The sequence below is a fragment of the Tachyglossus aculeatus genome, chromosome 8, assembly GCF_015852505.1.
Source record: "Tachyglossus aculeatus isolate mTacAcu1 chromosome 8, mTacAcu1.pri, whole genome shotgun sequence".
NCBI classification, from domain to species: Eukaryota; Metazoa; Chordata; class Mammalia; order Monotremata; family Tachyglossidae; genus Tachyglossus; species Tachyglossus aculeatus.
In genome coordinates, this window is record NC_052073.1 from 31,447,538 (window position 1) to 31,470,151 (window position 22,614).

General features: G+C 47.9%; 1 protein-coding gene across 1 annotated transcript in view; it reads left to right on the plus strand.

Annotated features, from left to right (window-relative positions):
- The first annotated feature begins 413 nt into the window (after window positions 1-413).
- GNB5 (G protein subunit beta 5) overlaps window positions 414-22,614 on the plus strand; it is a 35,166-nt gene continuing 12,965 nt past the window's right edge. The window contains exons 1-5 of the mRNA XM_038750552.1: window positions 414-569; window positions 6,035-6,171; window positions 7,425-7,466; window positions 9,141-9,217; window positions 18,158-18,290. Coding sequence (XP_038606480.1) covers window positions 458-569; window positions 6,035-6,171; window positions 7,425-7,466; window positions 9,141-9,217; window positions 18,158-18,290 — 501 coding nt within the window. The 5' untranslated portion in view covers window positions 414-457. The remainder of the gene's footprint in view (window positions 570-6,034; window positions 6,172-7,424; window positions 7,467-9,140; window positions 9,218-18,157; window positions 18,291-22,614) is intronic.

Consider the following 22,614-nt stretch of genomic DNA (forward strand, 5'->3'; position numbering starts at 1 on the left):
TATTATCTTCCCTCCAGCACGGAGAAGAGAGAGATAGAGAGGGAGAGAGGGAAACAGAGAGCGGGAGAGGGAGCGGTCCCCGCGTCGGCTGCCCGCGCCGCAAGTGTCGTCACCGCCAAGGGCTGGCGGAGGGCGGGGGACCAGGAGGAGGAGGAGGAGGAGGAGGAAGGAGAAGAGAGGAGGAAGAGGGAGAAGAGAGGAGGAGGAGGGAGAAGAGAGGAGGAGGAGGAGGAGGGAGAAGAGAGGAGGAGGAGGAGGGAGAAGAAGAGAGGAGGAGGAGGAGGAAGAGGGAGAAGGGAGGAGGAGGAGGGAGAAGAGAGGAGGAGGAGGAGGAGGGAGAAGAGAGGAGGAGGAGGGAGAGGAGGAGGAGGAGGCCAGGCCCGAGCCGGGGAAGGAGCCGCCCCCATCCCCCGGCCCCGATCCCCCGGGCCAGCCCTGCTCTCCCCCTGGCGCGCAGATGGCCACCGAGGGGCTGCACGAAGGGGAGACCCTGGCGTCGCTGAAGAGCGAGGCCGACAGCCTGAAGGGCAAGCTGGAGGAGGAGCGGGCCAAGCTGCACGACGTGGAGCGTGAGTGCCGCCCCGGGGGGGAACCGGGGGGGACCCCGGGGACCCGGACCCCAAGGGGCTTCTGGCCAGGGAAGGACCGGACAAGGGGCTGGGACCGCTTGGCCTCTCCCCCTGGCCCTCTGTCTCCCTGGCCCTCTGTCCCCCGTCCTCTTGCCCCCCTGTCCCCCGTCCCCCTGTCCTCCTGTCTCCCTGCCCCCCTGCCCCTCTGTCCCCCTGCTCCCTGTCCCCCTGCTCCCCGTCCCCCGTCCTCTTGTCCCCCGTCCCCCTGTCCTCCTGTCCCTCTGTCTCCCTGTCCCTCTGTCCCCCGTCCTCTTGCCCCCCCGTCCCCCTTCCCCCGTCCTCCTGTCCCTCTGTCCCTCTGTTCCCCTGTCCCCCTTCCCCCTGTCCCCCCGTCCCTCTGTCCCCCGTCCTCCTGTCCCCCTGCACCCCGTCCCTCGGTCCCTCTGCTCCTCTGTCCCCCTACTCCCTGTCCCCCTTCCCCCTGTCTCCCTGTCCCCTTCCCCACAGCACCTGTATATATGTATATATGTTTGTACTCCCTGTCCCCCTTCCCCCTGTCTCCCTGTCCCCTTCCCCACAGCACCTGTATATATGTATATATGTTTGTACATCTTTATTACTCTATTTATTTTACTTGTACATATCTATTCTATTTATTCTATTTTGTTAATATGTTTGGTTTTGTTCTCTGTCTACCCCTTCTAGACTGTGAGCCCACTGTTGGGTAGGGATTGTCTCTATATGTTGCCAACTTGTACTTCCCAAGCGCTTAGTACAGTGCTCTGCACACAGTAAGCGCTCAGTAAATACGATTGATTGATTGATTGATTGATTGATTGTCCCCCTGTCCCCGTCCCCCTGCCCTCATCCTCCTGTCCCCCTGTCCCCCTGCTCCCCATCCCCCTGCTCCCCTGTCCCCCTTCCCCCCTGTCCCGTTGTCCCCCTGACCTTCTGTCCTCCTGTCCTTCTGCCCCCCGTCCCTCTGTCCCCCTGTCCCCCTGTCCCCCTCCAGGTCCTGACCAAGGACTAACGGTCCTTACTGCTTATAAGATGCCCGCCCAAGCGAGCCTGCCCAGCCACCCCCTGGGCTCCAGCACTTAGTGCCCAGTGCTTAGAATGGTGCTTGGCACATAGTAAGTGCTTAACAAATATCATTATTATTGTTATTATTATAATCACTCTGCCTGGGTCACTAGCCTCGCTGGGGCTGTCAGGCACCCAGGGCCCCAGGATGGGCAGAGAAAAGCCCCTCCGCCTCCGGCCAACATCCCCACGCTTCAAGACCCACTTTTCCCTCCCAGGGTGTTGGGACTAAGGAATCCGCAGTGGCCAGTCCGGGCTACAAACCCCTGCAGCTGGCCGAGAACCCCACCCCCTACCCCAGCCCTGCAGAAGCTGTAAACTGGAGAAACTCCAGGAAACTGGCATCCTTTTCCCTGACCTGAATTGGCATCCAAGGATAATGGGAAGGAACACAGATAACTTCGACTGGAACATTTGTTTATTCTCTGCCTCTCTGCTCCACTATTCCCTCCTCCCCTCCTCCCTTCAGTCCATCAGCAGAGAAGATGGAGCCTCCAGAGACTAGCTTCAGTTTTTTGTTTCTGTTTTTAAGTCCTGGATGGTGCCATGTCCCATCCTTTGAGGTGATGGAAGGTCATGGCCTAGTGGATAGAACGCGGGCATGAGAGTGAGAAGGTCATGGGTTCTGATCCAGGCCCCACCATTTGTCTGTTGTGTGGCCTTGGGATAATCATTTAACTTCTCTGTGCCTCAATTACCTCATCTGTACAAAAAAGGGGATTAAGAGTGTGAGCCCAATGTGGAACAGGGACTGTGTCCAACCTGATTAACATGTGTCTATCCCAGCACTTAGTAAGTGCTTGGCAGGTACCATACTAATAATTATTATTACTATCATTCAATCCCAGGAATCTCCCATTAGGGCTAAATAAGTCATTTCTGCCCCATGCTGGATAAATCTGTCTCTTTCTCCTCCCCCTCCTGATCTATTCTCCCATGGAACAGAGTATTCTGCCCTCTCCCCACCACCACTTCCCAATCAATCAATCAATCAATTGTATTTATTGAGTGCTTACTGTGTGCAAAAGTTTGGGGAACCTTCTCTTTGTCTTCCTGGATCTGTTATGGCTTTCAGAGGTTCACCCAAGAAGCTCAGGGGCCAAATGAACTTGGAGAAGCATCGTGGGATGATTTGAATTATGTGACAACTTGAAACAAACTGAGCAGGGTTCTACCCGCAGAGGAATGAGCAGGTGAAGGGAAATGGTGTTTCTGAAGAATGGGTCCGAGATGTGGGGCACGTCCCTGCCTGACGATGTGGGAGTGGGGGTATTCCTTATTTTTCCTCACAAGTCTGGGTTCCGTAGTAGGGATGCCTGGCAGGTGTTGTTTGGGACAGGTTCACCCAACCTGGCCACATGCACACATATGGCGGCATACATGCATACTCAAAAATTTACAACTTGATTCTCTCCCTCTGCCAGCATATCAGGCCTGGTGTTGGTAAAAACCAGCACCTTAAAACAAGGGTTGTCTCTTCTTAGGCTTTTCCTGAGGTTTACTTCACTCCCAGTACTCTCAGCTTAAAGAAATCTAATGCCAGTGTGCTTAACCTGAGAGCAAAATGTTCCAGACCCCACTCTGAATGTTGGGTGGATTTTTAAGGCAACAAATGCCAAGCCTCCCTCAGTAGGGCAACATCTGACATCAGAAGCATTATTCTGGCATCTGGCACAGTGTGTGCTCAGCGCTTTATGAAAGGGAAGTGTTGGAGAGATAATACATTAGGAGATGGGCCTGATTTCTCTGCCTCATAGCCAAGCTCTTAGGTATCCAGGACAGTAAAAAGCCCATTAGCTAAACCTCGGCTATCTGAACAACCAGATATCCAAGCATCACTAGCTCAGATCATCAGGGAGGGGGGAAAAAACTCAGCCAGACAAAATGGGGCATGCCCAGCGTGCAGTAGCCAAACCCCATTAGGGCCAGCTACCTGGGTGCCAGTATTTTGGGAAATTTCCCTTCTCCAGTAATTTTGCACAGAAGGCCAGGAAAGGTTTTTTCCAAACATTTCCGCATCCAAATGGGGCAGCTGGAATGTCAGACTTAGGCTGAGCTGAGAGACTTTGGCCCCAGAAGGGGAAAGTATACTAAGGAGAAGAACTACTGGGTGAGAAATGGTCAAAGAGGTAGAGTCTCAATTTTGGTTGCATGAGACAGAATCTTTTTTAGGAGCTAGACATCTCTTCCCAAACTCCTGAAGTTGAGTGAAACAGTGCTGGTCATGGGGAGTTTGCAGAGCTGATATCCCTCTTCCCTGAGGCACCTGCAAACATTCATGGCCTGCGGTCAGAGTTTTCCCACTCTCTGTGCCTGCGAACAGGAAGAGAGGAAGGAAGAGTGTCCCTTTAAGGATGCAGATGACCAGATCTGGTCTCTGAAAAGCTTGAAAATAAAACGCCGAACACCCTGGCCCGGATGCGGGCAAGTGAGTTGGCTCCTTTGGGATTAAAAAAAAAATATGCTTTCAAGGTGCAAACACAGTGGGACAATGATGCAAGAGGTTACTTGGGGACATTGGAGGAGGCCAAAGAAGGCAGTTTGCCAAGTGACAAGCCGGCAGCCTGCAAAATTTTCAAGGATTCCATTTTTCCTATGGTCTTCGTACTAAATAATCTTGGGCTCAGAATTGTTGATGTTTGGATTTTCTCTGTTAACCGCTTAGGTATCTTGGACAACCTCCTTTGGTGCGCCTGCAGCGTTTTAATCCATTCATGACGCTAGTGCGGGGATGTGGAGATTGGGGTGGGGGGGCGGAGAAGTTTGCGCTCGCATCCCTCTCTCCCTCTGTTCTGACATAAAGTTCTGAGTCCAGAGCTCTCGATTCTCTCCTTCAGATTCCGAAGGGCAATGATAATTCTCCCCACCCTAGATTCTCCAGTGCCACATGGCTCATACCCAGCGACCTTGGAAAATCTTTGGAGTTGCTTCCAGGTGGGCAGTGGCTGAGGAAAAGACTTTCTCCGTGAAGGCTGAGCATTAAAGCCTGGAGGAAACTGGGACTGAATCCTGCATGTGCAAAGAACTGAATGATGTGTAGGGGGATTATCTAATACGTGGCCCCATGGACCTTACATTCTAATAAGGCTCCAGTATTTCTTCTTAGTATATTTTCCTCTTTGAAGGCCAAATTCTCTCTCAACTCACCCCAGGTCTGACATTTCTGCTGCCCCAGTCGGATGAGGAAATGTATGGAAAAGGCCTTTCCTGTCTCTCTGTGCAAAATTACTAGAGAAAGCCAATTTCCCAAAATACTAACAGATGCATAGATAGGGCCCTCATGGGGCTCCAGCAGGCCTAAATCAATGAATAAATGAGGGAGAAAAGTGATAGAAATAATCCCCAAGTGGATAAATGCATTGACAAATAGATACTTGAGTGCTACTAGGAGCACTTGATGGGGGAGTACGAGTATTCAGCAGGACTCCACCTGCTTCTGGAGGCTTTTTAGGACTTAGAACAGGGAAGGTGGTTTGGCAGAGTTAAAAGGGGAGAAAGCTCTCATCAGGGAGTACTTTGACTAAGCTGTCAGAGCTGCAGGCAGCTGCAGCATCCCCTCTAAACTGGATGCTCATCGTGGGCAGGAAACGTGTTTACCAACTCTGTCTTATTGTACTCTTCCAAGTGCTTGCAGTGCCGTGCACAAAGTACGAGCTCAATAAATATGACTGAGGGAATGATTGATTGAGCTGCTCCCTTTTCCCTCACCTCTCTGGCCCTTTCTCGTGCCAGGAGCAGAAGCAGTCCCGTAAGCTGGGGGCTGAATTAGAGCCCAACAGTCTCTATGTGATGGGGGAGAGACATCTCCCCAATCTTTCGATTATAATAAATGTGATATTTGTTAAGTTTTTACTGTGTGCCAAGCACTGTTTTAAGCACTAGGGTAGACACAAGATCATCAAGTTGGACACAGTCCCTGTCCCACACGGGACTCAGTTTCAACAGTGCTTAGGAAAGTGCCTGACACATAGCAAGTGCTAAACGAATACCATAATTACTATCAATTAGGAGAGAGAACAGGCTTTTGATTCCCATTTTACAGATGAGGAAATTGAGGTTCAGAGAAGTTAAATGACTCCCCCAAGGTCAAGTGTTAGAGCTAGGGTTAGAACCCCAAGTTCCCCCATTCCTAGGCCCTTGATCTGTCCATTAGACCGAGTTTCTTCAACGGGGTGATCTCTGTGCAGCACTCCACAGAGGGGAAGAAGAGTCGGGGTGACATGTTTCCCCGAAGTCATTTCGGCAAGATAAACAAATGGTCGCCTCCTTTCATTGGCCTGCACCCTGGACACTCGTTATTTTCAATAATTTGTGAAATTCTAATGTGGCTTCCTGGCTGAATGGTACTAGGTAAGGCAGCTGTTTGACTTGATTCCTTGCAGTTCATCAGGTGGCTGAGAGAGTGGAAGCTCTGGGCCAGTTCGTGATGAAGACGAGAAGGACGCTCAAAGGCCACGGCAACAAAGTTCTGTGCATGGACTGGTGCAAGGATAAGAGGAGAATTGTGAGCTCTTCCCAGGTAAAAAAAAAGAATACTCGTCCCAAGCATGGCTGAGGGAGGCCTCAACATTCCCGATGTGCTTGAGAAACAAGGAACGCTAAAAGCCAACACCTCTGAGGTGTCGTCCTAGACCCTGGAGCATCCCTGGGAAGTGGAGCATGATTGTACCAAGGTCACATGTCAGGGAAGATAATATTGAAAAGTTACTTTGGTCTAGGAAATCCATTCATTTATCAGCAGTATTTACTGAGCACCTCCTGGATGAAGAGCACGGTATTAGATGCTTGGGAGCATCAAGTAAGAGTAACAATTATCTCTGCCCTTGAGGATCTCACCATCTAACTGTGACTCACTCCCTTTGCTCTCCCCCGCTCCCCACCCCACAGCACTTATATATAGATATAATTCTATTTATATTGATGCCTGTTTGCTTGTATTGATGTCTGTCTTCCCCCCTAGACCGTGAGCCTGTTGTGTGCAGGGATTGTCCCTCTTTATAGCTGTATTGTACTTTCCAAGCGCTTAGTACAGTGCTCTGCACCCAGTAAGCGCTCAATAAATACGACTGAATGAATGATTGGACGAGCCAGGCAGACACCAATTGTATGTGTACAGTGGGAACAGGAGGAAAGCCATAGACAAAAGCAGTAACAACAAAAAGTGGGAAAAGAAAAAACAGTGGAAAAAACAGTCTACACAAGTGCCAAGGGAGTGGCAGGATGGAAGTCGGGGAGAGATGAGATGATGGAATAGAGGAGGAGGGCTTCATTGGGGAAGGTCTCCCAGTGGAGGTGGCTTTTCAGAGGACTTTGATGATGGGGAGAGCTGTGGTCTGGTGGATTTGGGAATCCCCTAGGGATCTGCCAGACCTTTATCAGGCCCCGGCTGAAGGACTGCTAGAGGCTACAGGCCCACTTTCTGTCGGCTTCTGCACAGCCAGGTGAAGTGAAAAGGTGAGCATTTTATTTAGCGTCCTGGACCCCTTCCTTTTCCCACACTAACAGGGTTCTGGACCAAAACTACTTAGAAATAATAATAATAATTGTGGCATTTAAGCTTGGCATTATGTGCCAAGCTCTGTACTAAACACTGGGGTAAATACAAGATAATCAGGTCAGAGACAGGCCCTACCCGACATGGGCTTCTAGTCTTGGAGGGAGAGGGAACAAGTATTGAGGATAATGACTGCAGTTCTCCACTTCACCCTGTCCTTATACGAATTGTCCGTATGGTCTTTGTTGGATTCCCTGATGTTCTTTTTTTTCCGCTAGGATGGGAAGGTGATTGTGTGGGACTCCTTCACGACTAACAAGGTGAGAGACAGTTGTTGCCCTGTCTGTCTTGGAGCTATGAGGAAAGACACCGGGGCAATCTTGATGAGGATTTGTTAAAGAGTTTATTAGGTGCCAAGCGTTGGGGCAGATACAAGGAAACGAGGTTGGACAGAGGAGGCTCACAGTCAAGAGTGTTCTGTTTCTGATACAGATAAAAGTGCAGTGAGCGAGTTGAGGGTTAAAGGGAAAACCAGCTGCCTTTCCCTCTAGATTGTGCGTGATGTAGTGGATAGAACAGGGCCTAGGAATCAAAAGGTCATGAGTTCTAATCCTAGCTCTGCCACTTGTCTGCCGTGTGACCTTAAACAAGTCCCTTTACTTCTCTGTGCCTCAGTTACCTCATCTGTAAAATGGGGATTTAAACTGTGAGCTCCATGTGGGACAGGAACTGTGTCCAACCCAATTTGCTTATATCCACCCCAGCACTTAGTACAGTGCCTGGCACATAGTAAGCACTTAACAAATACCATAATCATAATAATAATGTCTACTAACTGTTATACTCTCTCAAGCACTTAGTACAGTGGTCTGCTCACAGTATGCGCTCAATAAATATGATTGATTGATTTCCTTTGTAAATTTCAGCTAATGCTTGACCAATGAAATAATAGTATTTATGGAGCAGCTTCTCTATGATGAGCACTGTGCTAAACTCATGGATGATTAGAGTGGATTTGGGAAGATCCCTGCCCTTAAGGGGCTCACAATCAAATGGGGCTATATGCATCTGTGTATACACACTGATCAAAAGTATAATTGTCTCTCTGAAAGAGGTGGAGGCAAAAATTACCAGTAATTAATTAATAAATGGCATTTATTGAGCGCTTTTTTATGGTATTTGTTATGCTTTTACTCTGTGCCAGGCACAGTTTTATCTGCTGGGATAGATACGAAGTAATCAGGTTGGACACAGTCCATGTCCTATGTGGGGCTCTCCATCTTACAGATGAGGTAACTGAGGCACAGAGAGGTTAAGTGACTTGCCCAAGGTCACACAGCAGACAAGTGGAGGAGCCAGGAGTAGAAAGTAGGTAGCTTATTGTGTGTAGAGCGCTGTACTAAGGGTTTGGGATAGAATTGGTAGACACATTCCCCACCCACAAGGAGCTCACAGTCCAGGGAGGGTGGCAGACTTAAAATAGATTACGAGTACGTTCACAAGTGCTGCGGAGCTGATGGTGGGTGGATAATAATGGCATTTATTAAGCGCTTACTATGTGCAAAGCACTGTTCTAAGCGCCGGTGCAAGGATGACACAGAAGGGAGACGGAGTGGGGAAAGGAGTTTCTAGTCAGGGTAAGCTTCTCAGTGGCGGTGTGATTTTAATAAAGCTATGAAGGTGGAAAGCATGATCCTCTGAAGGGGGAAGGAACTCCAAGCCAGAGGCAGGACGTGGGCGAGGGGTCAGTGGCAAGACAGACAAGATCGGGATACAGTGAGTAGGTTGACATTACAGGGGCAAAGTGAACGTGCTGGGTTGTAGTAAGAAATCAGCAAAGTAACATAGGAGGGGACAAGGTGATGAGTGCTTTAAAGCCAGTGGTAAAGAGGATTTACAGACCAAAATCAAGCCATTTGCCACTGACACTGCTGTACCACTGGTGTGCCACCTTTCGAGTGGCCCTGAGCATGTTCGCTGCATGTATGTTTCAGGAACACGCAGTCACGATGCCCTGCACCTGGGTGATGGCCTGTGCATATGCCCCATCTGGATGTGCCATTGCCTGTGGGTAAGTAGTCACCTGTTCCACTGCGTTTTCAAACTGAAACCTTATTTTTGGGAAGACTTTTGCATCCTCTGCAGGTATCTTACAGTTTAACAATCAAACACTAGTATATATTGAGCACTTACTGTGTGCAGAATACTATACTATACTTTTAGACCGTGAGCCCACTGTTGGGTAAGGACTGTCTCTATATGTTGCCAACTTGTACTTCCCAAGCGCTTAGTACAGTGCTCTGCACACAGTAAGTGCTCAATAAATACGATTGATGATGATGATATATGGGCCTGGAAAAGTACAGTGCAGCAGAGTTGGTAGACACAGTCCCTGCCCACAAGGAGCTTACAGTCTAGAAGGGGGAGGTACACATGAAAATAAATTACGGGTATGTACAGAAAGTGCTGTGGGGCTGAGGGCTGGGTGAATATCAGGTGCTTGAAGGGTACAGATCCAACTGCAGAGTCGATGCAGTAGGGTGAGTCAGAAGGGGAAACAAGTGCTTAGCTGGGGAAGGCTTCTTGGAGAAGATGTGATGTTAAGGCCATGCTGCCGGGGAGGGTGATGGTCTGTCGTACATGAAGGGGGAGAGCATTCCACGCCAGAGAGACGATATGGGCAAGGGTCAGTTGGTACAGATAGATGAGATCAAGGTACTCTGAGTAGGGTGGCATTAGAGGAGTGAAGTGTGAGTTCTGGGTTGAATGAGGAAATCAGCAAGTTAAAGTCGCTGGAAGAGAGCTGATCGACTGCATGAATTAAACCCGTGGTAAGGAGTTTCTGTTTGATAACAAAGTGGGAAACTCATCCCTTTTGTTGAAATCTGAATCTCTGGCTCTTCCGTCTGTATTTTCATACACTCCCTCACTCCCATTGTGTACGTAGCTATTGTTCCAAGGGAACTGTGCCCAGGGGACTGAAGCAGAGTGGGAGGAAGAGGTCTGAGAACTGCATCTCCGATGCTGTCACTGTAGCCTGCAAACAGCCAGAAGAGGGAGGGTCTCTCAGTGGCTGCTGGCCCTGCTGCTGTTTTCCTGCCGCTGGAGACTGGTTTGCTCTCTGGCTGACGCCGAGCCATCACCATTGTTGATCTTAAAGCAAAGCCGTGGCAGCACAGCAAGCTCAGCAGCAGCTACTTGGCATCTGAATCAATCAATCTGCGCATCAGGCAGAAACTCCTCACCCTGGGCTTCAAGGCTCTCCATCACCTCGCCCCCACTACCTCACCTCCCTTCTCTCCTTCTACAGCCCAGCCCGCACCTTCCGCTCCTCCATCGCTAATCTCCTCACCGTACCTCGTTCTCGCCTGTCCCGCCATCGACCCCTGGCCCACGTCATCCCCCGGGCCTGGAATGCCCTCCCTCTGCCCATCCGCCAAGCTAGCTCTCTTCCTCCCTTCAAGGCCTTGCTGAGAGCTCACCTCCTCCAGGAGTCCTTCCCAGACTGAGCCCCTTCCTTCCTCTCCCCCTCGTCCCCCTCTCCATCCCCCCCATCTTACCTCCTTCCCTTCCCCACAGCACCTGTATATATGTATATATGTTTGTACATATTTATTACTCTATTTATTTATTTTACTTGTACATATCTATTCTATTTATTTTATTTTGTTAGTATGTTTGGTTTTGTTCTCTGTCTCCCCCTTTTAGACTGTGAGCCCACTGTTGCGTAGGGACTGTCTCTATATGTTGCCAATTTGTACTTCCCAAGCGCTTAGTACAGTGTTCTGCACATAGTAAGCACTCAATGAATACGATTGATGATGATGATGATGATCTGAAGTAGTCAAAGAAGAGGAGCAAGAAGGTGGTGGTGGAGGGAGGGAAAGAGTGGGAAAAGGATCTGGCCTGCCTCTCCCCCTCTCCCCTCCTCAATTCCCAACCAGTTGCCTCCCTCATTGGCTCCCTTTCCTGACAGCACTTATGAACCTATCTGTAATTTATTTCTATTAACGTCTGTCAGTCAGTCAATCGTCTCCCCCTATAGACTGTAAACTCTCCCTGGGCAGGGAATGTGCCTGTCTATTGTTATATTTTACTCTCCCAAGCATTAAGAACAGTGCTCTGCACATGGTAAGTGCCCAATAAATGTGACTGATTGACTGACTGATGCTCTTCTTTCCCAGGCCTCACGGGCACAGAATATTGGGCAGGAGCGAGCCAAGCCACCAAATGGGGAACCCGTCTAAGAAGCTAGTCAATTCAGGACAGATAGTAAGGGGATTGAGGAGGAGAGGAGGGGAGAGATCTAAAATGCTTTGACTGCAGATGAACCACAGTAAGGTGTTCTTTGAGAATTACTGTGGAGGTTGTACTTAAGCATTTTCCGAGTGATTACTGTTTTTGTGCAGTTAGTACTGTTGTGAGGTATGATTTCATTTATGTGATTTGGATAGATCACTCTTCCTCTCCAGACTGTAAGCTCACTGTGGGCAGGGAATGTGTCTGTTTATTGTTATACCATACTCTCCCAAATGCTTAGTACACTGCTGTGCACATGGTAAGTGCTCAATAACTACGATTGCCTGACTGAAGAATTAGGGAACGTGCTTCCTGCAATGCACATCTGTTCTGAGCACGTTAGCATGAGCGAATTAGGTGCAGGAAAAAACAGATGTGTGAGTGGCATTGGGAGAGACAGGTAGCTGCCTAGGCATTGGGAGAGACAGGAAGCTGCCTAGACTCTACAGCACTTTTTAAATCAATCAATAAATGGTATTTTTTGACTGTTTACTTTGTGCAAAACACTATTCTAAAAGCCTGGGAGAGTACAGTATAGTTGGTAAACATGATCCCTGCCCTTAAGGAACTTAAAATCTAATGGATGCAACACACATTAAAATAATTTACAGGTAACGGAATAGACCAAGTTTAAGGATATGTACATAAGTACTTGGGAAAGGGAGAGGAAGTAGCTGGGGAAAGAAGAGTAGGGAGTTGAGTGTTTAGTCCAGGAAGGCTTCCTGGAGGACATGTGATTTCTGTTGGGCTTAGAAGGCGGAGGGAGTGCTGGTCTGGAGAATATTAGGGGGGAGGGATTTCCAGGCAGTAGGGAGGGCGAGAGCAAGGGGCTGATGGCAGGTGAGGTGAGATTTATTTATATGTAAGAGCTTTGGAGCTGAGGGATGGGTTAATAAAGGGTGCAAATCCATGTGTGAGGGTGATGCAGAAAGGAGTGAGAGAAGAGGAAATGGGGGGTTATTCGGGGAAAGCCTTTTGGATGTTAGTGAACTCCTAATCCTTCCACATGGTTGGAAAATTTTCAGTCTTGGCCAAATCAGTCTTTTCCCACCTTTCACATCCCACCCTATGATGACCCTTTAGTGCTTGCTCCATATAATTCTGTCTTTGTGTTGTTTCTTCTTTCGCAGTTGCCTCTCCCTGTGAATGTCCTTTGGGGTGTTTCTAGACTGTGAGCCCATTGTTGGGTAGGGACTGTCTCTATATATTGCCGACTTGTACTTCCCAAGCGCTTAGTACAGTGCTCTGCACACAGTAAGTGCTCAATGAATACGATTGAATGAATGAATGAATTAAGGCCTGGGGAGTAGATTGGTGTTAGAGCAGCAAAGTGTGCAGGCTGGGTTGTTATAGGAGAGGAGATAATAATAATTATTATTATTATGGTACTTGTTATGTACCAGGCACTGTTCTAAGCGCTGGGGTAGATACAAGGTAATCAGGTTGTCCCACATGAGGCTCACACTCATCCCCATTTTACAAATGAGGAAACTGAAGCACCGAGAAGTCAAGCGACTTTTCCAAAGTCACACAGCAGACATGTGGCAGAGTCAGGATTAGCACGCTCTATCCGCTAAGCCACGGTGCTTCTCCAGGGTGAGAGAGCTGATTGAATGCCTTGACTCCAGTGGTGAGGAGCTTCTGCCTGATGCGAAGATGGACAGGTAACCACTGGAGGCACTTGAAGAGTGGGGAGATGGGCTCAGAAAGATTTTTTTTTTTTTTAGAAAAATGATCCAGGCAGCAGAGTGAAGTATGGAGAGGGGGAGGCTGGAGGCAGGGAGGCCAGCAAGGAGGTCGATGCAGTAGTTGAGAGGATTGTTGGATAGGGACCGCCTCTATATGTTGCCGATTTGTACTTTCCAAGCGCTTAGTACAGTACTCTGCACTAAGCAGTCAATAAATACAATTGAATGAATATAAGTGCATTTGGTTCTTTGTGCTTCTGCAACTTTGCAGTCGTCAATGTAGTAAAACAGCAGTGAGTGGCAAGCGTGAAAGCATTCTGCTAGAGGTGGATGTAACAATAATGTAGGTATTTTTGTGGAAAAATGTAAGTCATTGTGGCATCTTTGAACCATCTCCTCCCTATTAATTCCAATCGAATTAGTGGTTGCTCTGTTGAAGTTTTCCCATAACCTAAAGCACTTGAGGTACACAACTATGTTTGAGCAGAACTGTCTGTATTTATTTGAGCGTTAAAGTTTATGTAGCTTCTCCCTTTAAAAGTTGAAAGTTCCCCCATCAAACAGTGTAAAGTGACCAGCCAGCGATAAGGAGACTGAGTGTCAGGAAAGCTCAGGGGAAAAACTGCTCCACAAATTGCTTTTAATGGTCCAGTTTTCCAGGTTTTTGACTCTTACCCTCCGGAAACACTGAGGACCGAAGCCCCTGAAACTGGTTTCGAGAAATACAGACCTCATCCTTTGTCTACACAAAGAGGGAAAGAAGGCAGGAGAAGATAAACATGCCAAAAATGTTTGACTAAATGATGTGGCATATTTATAAATGATAGGAGATTCATGTTTTGCTAACGCATTTATGAAACATTAGTGAATGAAGAGGCTGTGCATGGCTGAAGTAATGGTCTTCCTGACCTGCCTGGTTTGGGAAAGCAAACCAGAAAGATTAATAGAAGACAATAATGATCCTAGAAGGGATATTTTAGGGTAATACCCAGCTGGAGTTGGAAATGACTTTCATTGATCCTCTTTTCCTCCTGGTTTGGCAGTCCTTGAGGCCCACATGAGAAGCAGTGTGGCTCAGTGGAAAGAGCCCGGGCTTTGGAGTCAGAGGTCATGGGTTCAAATCCCTGCTCCGCCGCTTGTCAGCTGTGTGACTTTGGTCAAGTTACTTAACTTCTCTGTGCCTCAGTTCCCTCATCTGTAAAATGGGGATTAAGACTGTAGGCCCCCCGTGGGACAACTTGATCACCTTGTAACCTCCCCAGCGCTTAGAACAGTTTTCTGAGAAGCAGCGTGGCTCAGTGGAAAGAGCACTGCTTTGGGAGTCAGAGGTCATGGGTTCAAATCCCTGCTCCACCGCTTGTCAGCTGTGTGACTTTGGTCAAGTCACTTAACTTCTCTGTGCCTCAATTCCCTCATCTGTAAAATGGGGATTAAGACTGTGGCCCCCCGTGGGACAACTTGATCACCTTGATCACAAGTGGCGGAGCCAGGATTTGAACCCATGATCTCTGACTCCAAAGCCCGTGCTCTTTCCACTGAGCCATGCTGCTGCTCATGTCCCACTAGGACCCCCATCGATCAGTGATATTTATTGAGTGCTTATGGTGTGCAGAGCACTGTACTAAGCACTTGGAAGAGTACAATTCAGAGGAATTGAGAGTCACATTCCCTCCCCACAACGAGCTTACAGTCCAGACCCCAACCCAACCTCCCCTCTCTTGATGCATAAATCCTCACCCTCTACTCCACTCTGTCCAATTCCCTCACCCCCTGCCCCGTGGTCAGTCATGCCTTACCAGACGCTAGCCCTGGAGTACCTCCACCGTTCACTTCATTGACTCCTGTGTCTGTGCCGGAGAACACTATTGGCAGGAATCTGGGCAGCAGGCCAACTTTGGCCACCTCAAATGCCTCTTTCCTTGCTGTTAATCTTAGTAATAATAATAATCATGGTATTTGTTAAGTGCTTAGTATGTGCCAAGCACTGTTCTAAGCTCTGGGGTAGATACAAGGTAATCAGATTGTCCCACTTGGGGCTCACAGTCTTAATCCCCATTTTACAGATGTGGTAACTGAGGCACAGAGAAGTGAAGTGACTTGCCCAAGCAGCAGACAAGTGGCAGTGCCAGGATTAGAAGCCACGTCCTTTGACTCCCAAGCCCGTGCTCTAGCACTCACCTCTGCTTAGCAACATTACTTCGCTTCCCTCATTGACTCCCCAATCCATGGCTCCCGGCAATTATTCTAGACCTTCAACCTCTTCCTGAACCCTCCAATACTTTCTCTTTCATCCTCTCTTGCTCCTGAGGACTTGGCCAATTACTCTGTAGTCAAAAGTGAAACTTTCAGGTGTGAATTCCCCAAATCCCTCCCCTGCCACATCCACTCTCTCATCCTTCCTGGCCTTATCTCAAGGTATTTCCTGTCTGTTCTCCCCCTCTAGTAATGATAATGAGGTATTTCTTTAGCGCTTACTATGTGCCAGGAACTGTACTAAGAGCTGGGGTGGATGCAAGCAAATTGGGCTGGGCACAGTCCCTGTCCCAGGGACTGTCCCTGTTGGGCTCACAGTCTCAATCTCCATTTTATAGATGAGGGAACTGAATCCCAGAGAAGTGAAAGTGGCTTGCCCAAGGTCACACGGCAGCCAAGTGATAGAAACAGAATCAAAACCCATGACCTTCTGATTGCTAAACCCATGCTCTATCCACTGTGCCATGCTGCTTCTCTCCCCACTCCAGTCCATATTTCACTCTGCTGCCCAGATCATTTTTCTACAAAAATGTGCAAGACCATGTTTCCCCACTCCTCAAGAACCTGCAGTGGTTGCCATCTACCTCCGTGTCCAATAGAAACTCCTTACCATCGGCTTTAAAGCCCTTAATCACCTTACTCCCTCTTACCTCTCCTTGCTACCCTCTTTCTACAACCCAGCCCGCAAACATCACTCCTCTTAAAGCCAACCTACTCTCTATACCTCAATATCATCTATCTCACCCCTGATCTCTCATCTGTGTCCTGCCTCTGGCCTGAAACTCCCTCCTTCTTCATATCCAGCAGACAATTACTCTCCCCCCTTCTTCAAAGTCTTATTGAAGGCACATCTTCTACAAGAGGCCTTCCCTGACTGAGCCCTCTTCCCCTTTTCTTTCACTCCATTCTGAGTCACCCTGAGTTGCTCCCTTTATTCATTCATTCATTCAATCGTATTTATTGAGTGCTTACTGTGTGCAGAGCAGTGTACTAAGCGCTTGGGAAGTACAAGTTGGCAACAAGTTCCCCCTCCCAGGTCCACAGCACTTACATACATATTTGTAATTTATTTATTTATATTAATGTCTGTCTCACCCTCTAAATTGTTAGCTCTCTGTGGGCAGGGAATGTGTCTGTTATATTAGTATATTGTGCTCTCCCAAGTGCTTAGTACAGTGCTGTGCACAGAGTTAAGTGCTCAATAAATATGATTGATTGATTGATTCATTCATTCATTCAATCGTATTTATTGAGCACTTACTGTGTGCAGAGCATTGTACTAAGCACTTGGAAAGTACAAGTCGGCAACCTATAGAGATGGTCCCTACCCAACAATGGACTTAAGGTCTAGAAGGGGGAGACGGACAACAAAACAAAACATGTAGACAGGTGTCAAAATCATCAGAACAAATAGAATTATAGCTAGATGCACATCATTAACAAAATAAATAGAATAGTAAATAAGTATAAGTAAAATAAATAGAGTAATAAATCTGTACAAACATATATACAGGTGCTGTGGGGCGGGGATGGAGGTAGGGTCTGGGGGAAGAATACTCACGGCCTCCCCGTCAGGGAATCGAACCCCGGTCTCCCACGTGACAGGCAGGGATACTTACCACTATATTAACGAGGAGTTGCACAGAGTAAGTGCTCAATAAATATGATTGATTGATGCAATACAGCAGAATTAGCTGACACATTCCCTGTCCATAATGAGCTTACAATCTAGAGGGGAAGACAGACGTTAATATGAATAAATAATTTATAACATATAATTTAAAGGTTTGTACATAAATGCTTTGGGTTGGGGTGAATATCAAATGTCCCAAGGTCACAGATCCAAGTGCATAGAAGATTCAGAAGGGAAAGTGAGGTGGGGAAAAAAGGACTTAATTGGGGAAGGCCTCTTGGAGGAGATATGACCTTAATAATGCTTTAAAGCGGAAGAGAGTCATGGTCTGGCATACATGGAGGGAGCAGGAGTTCCAGACCAGGGAGAGAATGTGGGAAAGTGTTCGGCAGCAAAATAGACAAGATCGGGGGCACAGTGAGAAAGCTAGTTCTATAGGAGTGGGGTTTGCAGGCTGGATTATAGTAGGAGATAAATGAAGTGAGGTAGGAAGGGGAGAGACGATTGAGTGCTTTAAAGCCAGTGGTAAGGAGTTTCTGTTTGATGTGGAGGTGGATGGGCAGCTATTGGAGGTTCTTGATGAATGGGGATACATGGACTGAATGTTTTTGTTGATAAATGATCCGGTCAGCAGAGTGAAGTATGGACTAGAGTGGGGAGATTCAGGAGGCTGGGAGGTCAGCGAGGAAGCAGGTGCGATAGTCAAAGCAGGGTAGAATAAGTCCTTGAGCTAAAGTGGTAACAGTTCGGATGGAGAGGAAAAGGAGGATTTTAGCAATGTTGTGAAGGTTTTGGTGACAGATTGAATATGCGGTTGAATGAGAGGTTACTGACTTGTGAGTTAGGGAGGATAGTGGTTTCTACAGTGATGGGAAAGACAGGGAGGAGAGTGTTTTGGGGGGAAGACAAGGAGTTCAGTTTTAGACATGTTTAATTTGAGGTTTCAGCAGTACATCCAGGTAGGGATGTCCTGAAGGTGGGAGAAGATGCAAGGTTGCAGAGAAAGAGAAGCGATAACTACCCAATACTGCCCCGACACCCACCCACCCGTGGATAGTTAGTCACGGTATTTCATAATCGAGTTTCAAGATTGGTAGATTGAATCACATGTTCTTAAATGCTTTTGTTTCCACTTTAGTGGCTTGGACAATAAGTGTTCAGTGTATCCCCTTACGTTTGACAAAAATGAAAATATGGCTGCAAAAAAGAAGTCAGTCGCCATGCACACCAACTACCTGTCGGCGTGTAGTTTCACAAACTCGGATATGCAGGTAAACCAGCATGCCTCACTGAATGGTGGGTAATAGGTGAGTAGGCATGCAGCTGACCTACGTATCACCGGATCTACTCCAGGTGAGCTTTTTCCATCATTTGGGCCACTCCCAAATGGCCCATTCCCTGGCAACTGGCAATCCCCTTGGGTTGAAGACCGAGGAGGGGAGAGGAAACAGTGAAGCCAGGTGTCTCTCTTTTAACATCAGGATGTTCACAGGTGGCAAGCATGTGGAATCACATACCTCAAATAGTTGTCAGATGGCCAAAATTATCAGCAGGCCCCATAGGAGTTTGGATAAATCCATGGATGAATGGGCCATAGTGGGTTAGTAAAGGGAAATTTAGGAGCATTCATTCCTAAACATGAGGATAGATATCCTGGAAGGGAACCAGCACATGGTTCCTCTTACTTATATCCACCTCAGCGCTTAGTACAGTGCCTGGGACTTAGTAAGCACTTAACAAATAAAAAAAACCAAACCCACAATTATAAGAAACAGCGAGGCCTAGTGGATAGAGCTCAGACCTGGGATTCAGAAGGTCATGGGCTCTAATCCACTTGTCTGCTGTGTGATCTTGGGCAAGTCACTTCACCTCTCTGTGCCTCAGGACCCTCATCTGTAAAATGGGAATTGAGGCTGTGAGCCCCATGTGGGACAGGGACAGTGTCCAACCCAATTGTCTCATATCTACCCCAAAGCTTAGAACACACTGTGCCTGGCACATAGTAAGAGCTTAACAAATACCGTAATTATTTTTATTAGTATTAAGTATCCAGATGCTGCCGTCAGGGGTAGGACACTGGGCTTACAGGACTACTGAGTTGACCCAATGAAAGCACAGTTTATGCTGTCATGCCGTCTTCCTGGTATGGCCAGGGTCTGGCCCACCCTGCTTTCCTGGTAGAGCCCTGGAAGGGTTGGAAGTTTCCAAATTGGGCCCAGGACTGCGGCCCAATATCCAAATCCAACCAGACCTGAGGAGGCCTAAACTCCACACCCATCTCCCTAATCTGGGTCCAAGGATGTGCCCCATACACCCGGAACTGGCAGATTCTCAGCGATCACCAGGATTGAAGCAGCCTCATGGCCCAGGCCAAGGAGATGCCTAGAGCCATTGATTTCCAATGGAGTCCCCCCATTCGCCTCCAACTCCCACTCTCCAGAAGATCTGTGCTCAGGCAGCAAAATGCAGTTTCTAAATGCAGTTTCTTCGTCTCTCACCTTCCCGGCTGGCTGCCTTGAGAAGACACCACCCCCCCAGCCTGGATAAGCAAGACCCAGCTCTCTGTGGGGCTCTTGGTCTGTAGCCTCCCTCCTGGTGGCTCAGGGCCACCGCTCATTTCCGAAAAGCCTTACATGACGACTCTGTTTGCCTTCCACCCGTTGACCTGCATCCAAGCGGCGTCCCACTGGAGTCATTTCTGAAAAATAGCTCGAGCAATTTGTCTCACCTGAGCTGTAAAGAGAACTCCACGCTTCAGCTGGAAGGTAGAGCCGTGACATTTGCAGAGCCCGAGTTTATATTCTCATTTTTCTATTCGATTCACATAATCCGTGATGGATTCTCCTGGCTTAGATGGCTGAGTATTTTGTGCTTGGGGCCCTGTATGTATGTAGTAAAGCTAGTTTGTGCAGAGCAGCTCCAGCTGAAAGTACTGGATGTGCAGCTTCCCAATGACGACACCCCTTTCCTGCGTTGCCTTAGCGGCACCACGGTCTGCTGATGCTTTCTTGAATAACCCTCCCCAAAATGTAAAGCTGGAAACCAAAAGTCAAAGCATCCAGCTGGGTTCTTAGGGCTCATGGCTGTAACTCATTTGAGCAGGGAGAGAGGCCTTGTGGTTGTCGATTTGGTAAACCTGGTTCACTCTCTTCTTGTTTCTAGGCAGGAAACATTCCTCTGAAAATAAATAGCGTTCACCTCCTGAGAGCCAGGGGAAATGAGGGACTACCAAATTCCCCCTTTCTGAAGGGAAAGGAATTGAGACAGTGAGATTCAGGCAGATGACCCTTAACTGCATCACCATTTTAGCAGAAGCAGGAGACTGGCTGCCTGGAGAGCCATCTAGCTGAGAGCCGAGACCTTCCAGTGGGGCTAACAGATTGCCCTGGGGTTTTGAGCCTCAAATGTTCCCTGTTCAAACGGAGGGAACTATCAGCCACAGTTGTTTACTCTGGGATATTTTTGGGTCCTGAAATAGAAGTCCTTCGTCACTCTATGGTTTCAACAGTAAATCTGAGATGCTAATATGTCTGTTGCCATAGAAACTGCAGGAAGAGAGGATATACCCAGAATGCCCTGCTGGACTGTGGCTGCTGAACTAGGCCAAAATAAAACCTAAGTACAGGGAGAGAAAAATAAGTGTCGGAAAACACTGTATACATGTGGAAATGGTTCTTTGCTTCAGTGCTTGCAGCAGTGAGCCGAGGAGGGTGGAGTGGGAAGATTTTGTTTGGCCTAGGATGACTATTCAGACTGAATCACCCTTTCAAGTCCTACAGGATGCTACTAGGAATGCCTCTCCCTCTTTCCCCACTTGGAATGTCTGTGAGGAGAATATCTTCCATCCTCCACCCTCCTCCCCTTAAGAGGGATTTATGCCCTGTTCAAGAGAATCACTCACCTGGAGCCATTCTTCATGGTGATTTGCTAAAGCAATTTCCCATCCAGAAGGTGAAAGTCACTTAAAGATGGCGAAGAGGGGGCAAGAGCACAGAGGAGGAGTCATCAGCCCTCTAGTTGAGGAAAGGTTCCCCAGATTCAACTGCTGCCAGCCTTATTCCAACCTCTTCTCCCTCCCCTCCTACTCCCACCAAGACCATCATCATCATGATCATCATCAATGGCCCTGACTATGCTGCTGGTTGATGAAGCCTCCCATCAGATGAGCCTCCAGTCTGGAACTTCAGGACCAAGAACCGACACGAAGGCATTAATTTTGTGCCAGGGGTTTGTGCCACAGCATCCCTCCCACTGTCATCTGCCAACCACGTTCCCACTGGGGTACAGAGGACAACAAAAAAGTAGATGCATGTGCCATCTTTGCCAATGTAAGTTAGCCACAGCCTCTGATTCCCAGAGCAGTGCTCTTTTTGCCGGACAACAGGGCTTTCCACAGAGCTTGCAAAACCCTGTGAACTAAGCAGTTAGGAACGTACAATAGAAATACACATATGTGGAAGTACAATGGGAAAGACAAGTGGAAACAAACTGCCAAATAGGTATTCTACTGTAGGTAAAAATGAGAGAATAGATATGAATAATAGACAAAAGTGAATGAATATATATGGCTATTATTCATATTCATAAATACATCCATTCACTTTTGTCTATTATTCATATATATATGAGTGCTATTGTGGCTGAGAAGGCATGACCAGGTTAGCCAGGGAAGACCTCCTGGAGGAGGACTTTTTAGGATGCTTGGACAGGAGGGAGAGATCTAGTTTGGCAAAGCTGGATGGGGACAGTGCCAGAGATGTCTGAGCCATGGGGCCAAGGTGGGAGAGTTGTAAATGAGTTGTACTTAGGTAAGCTTGTACAGAGCCAGGAATATGAGCTGGGGTGTAGTGGGAAAGAGAGCAGTTAGGTTAGGAAGAATCAGGTTTGGGCTGGGGCTGCATTCCCTTTGAGCTCTCTCAGGATCAGTGGGGGATTATTATTATTTTTTTAATGGTATTAATCACTTACTATGTGTCCAGCACTGTTCTAAGTGCTGGCATAGATACAAGTTAATCAGTTCAGACATAGTTCCTGCCCACATAGGGCTCACAATCTAAATGGGAAGGAGATCAAGTTTTGAATCCCCATTTTACAGTTAAGCAGACTGAGGCACGGAGAAGCTTAGTGACTTGTCCAAGGTCACCCAGCACATAAGTAGTGGAGCCAGGATTAGAACCCAAGTCCTCTCACTCCCAGGCATGTGCTCTATCCACTAGACCAAGCTGCTTTACCATTATTGGATTAATAGGAGAGCAGCAATGTCCCACTGCATTGGTCTGGAGTTGAGGGGTGCAGGAAGGCGGAGAGGTCCTCTAGATTATAGTTAGGTGCAGCATCATTAGGTACAAAGTTTCTCCTAGTAGTTTGTCAGATCAAAGAAACAAGACCCACTCAGAATCCTGTAAACCTGAGGAAGAAGCAGATATTGATGAAGAGTACTCAGTCACCTTGCCCTCTCCTACCTCATCTCGCTACTCTCCTATCTAGCGTGCACACTTGGCTTCTCTAATGCCAACCTTCTCACAGTACTTCGATCTCATCTATCTCACCGCTGACCTCTCGCCCATATTCTGCCTCTGGCCCGGAACCCCCCTC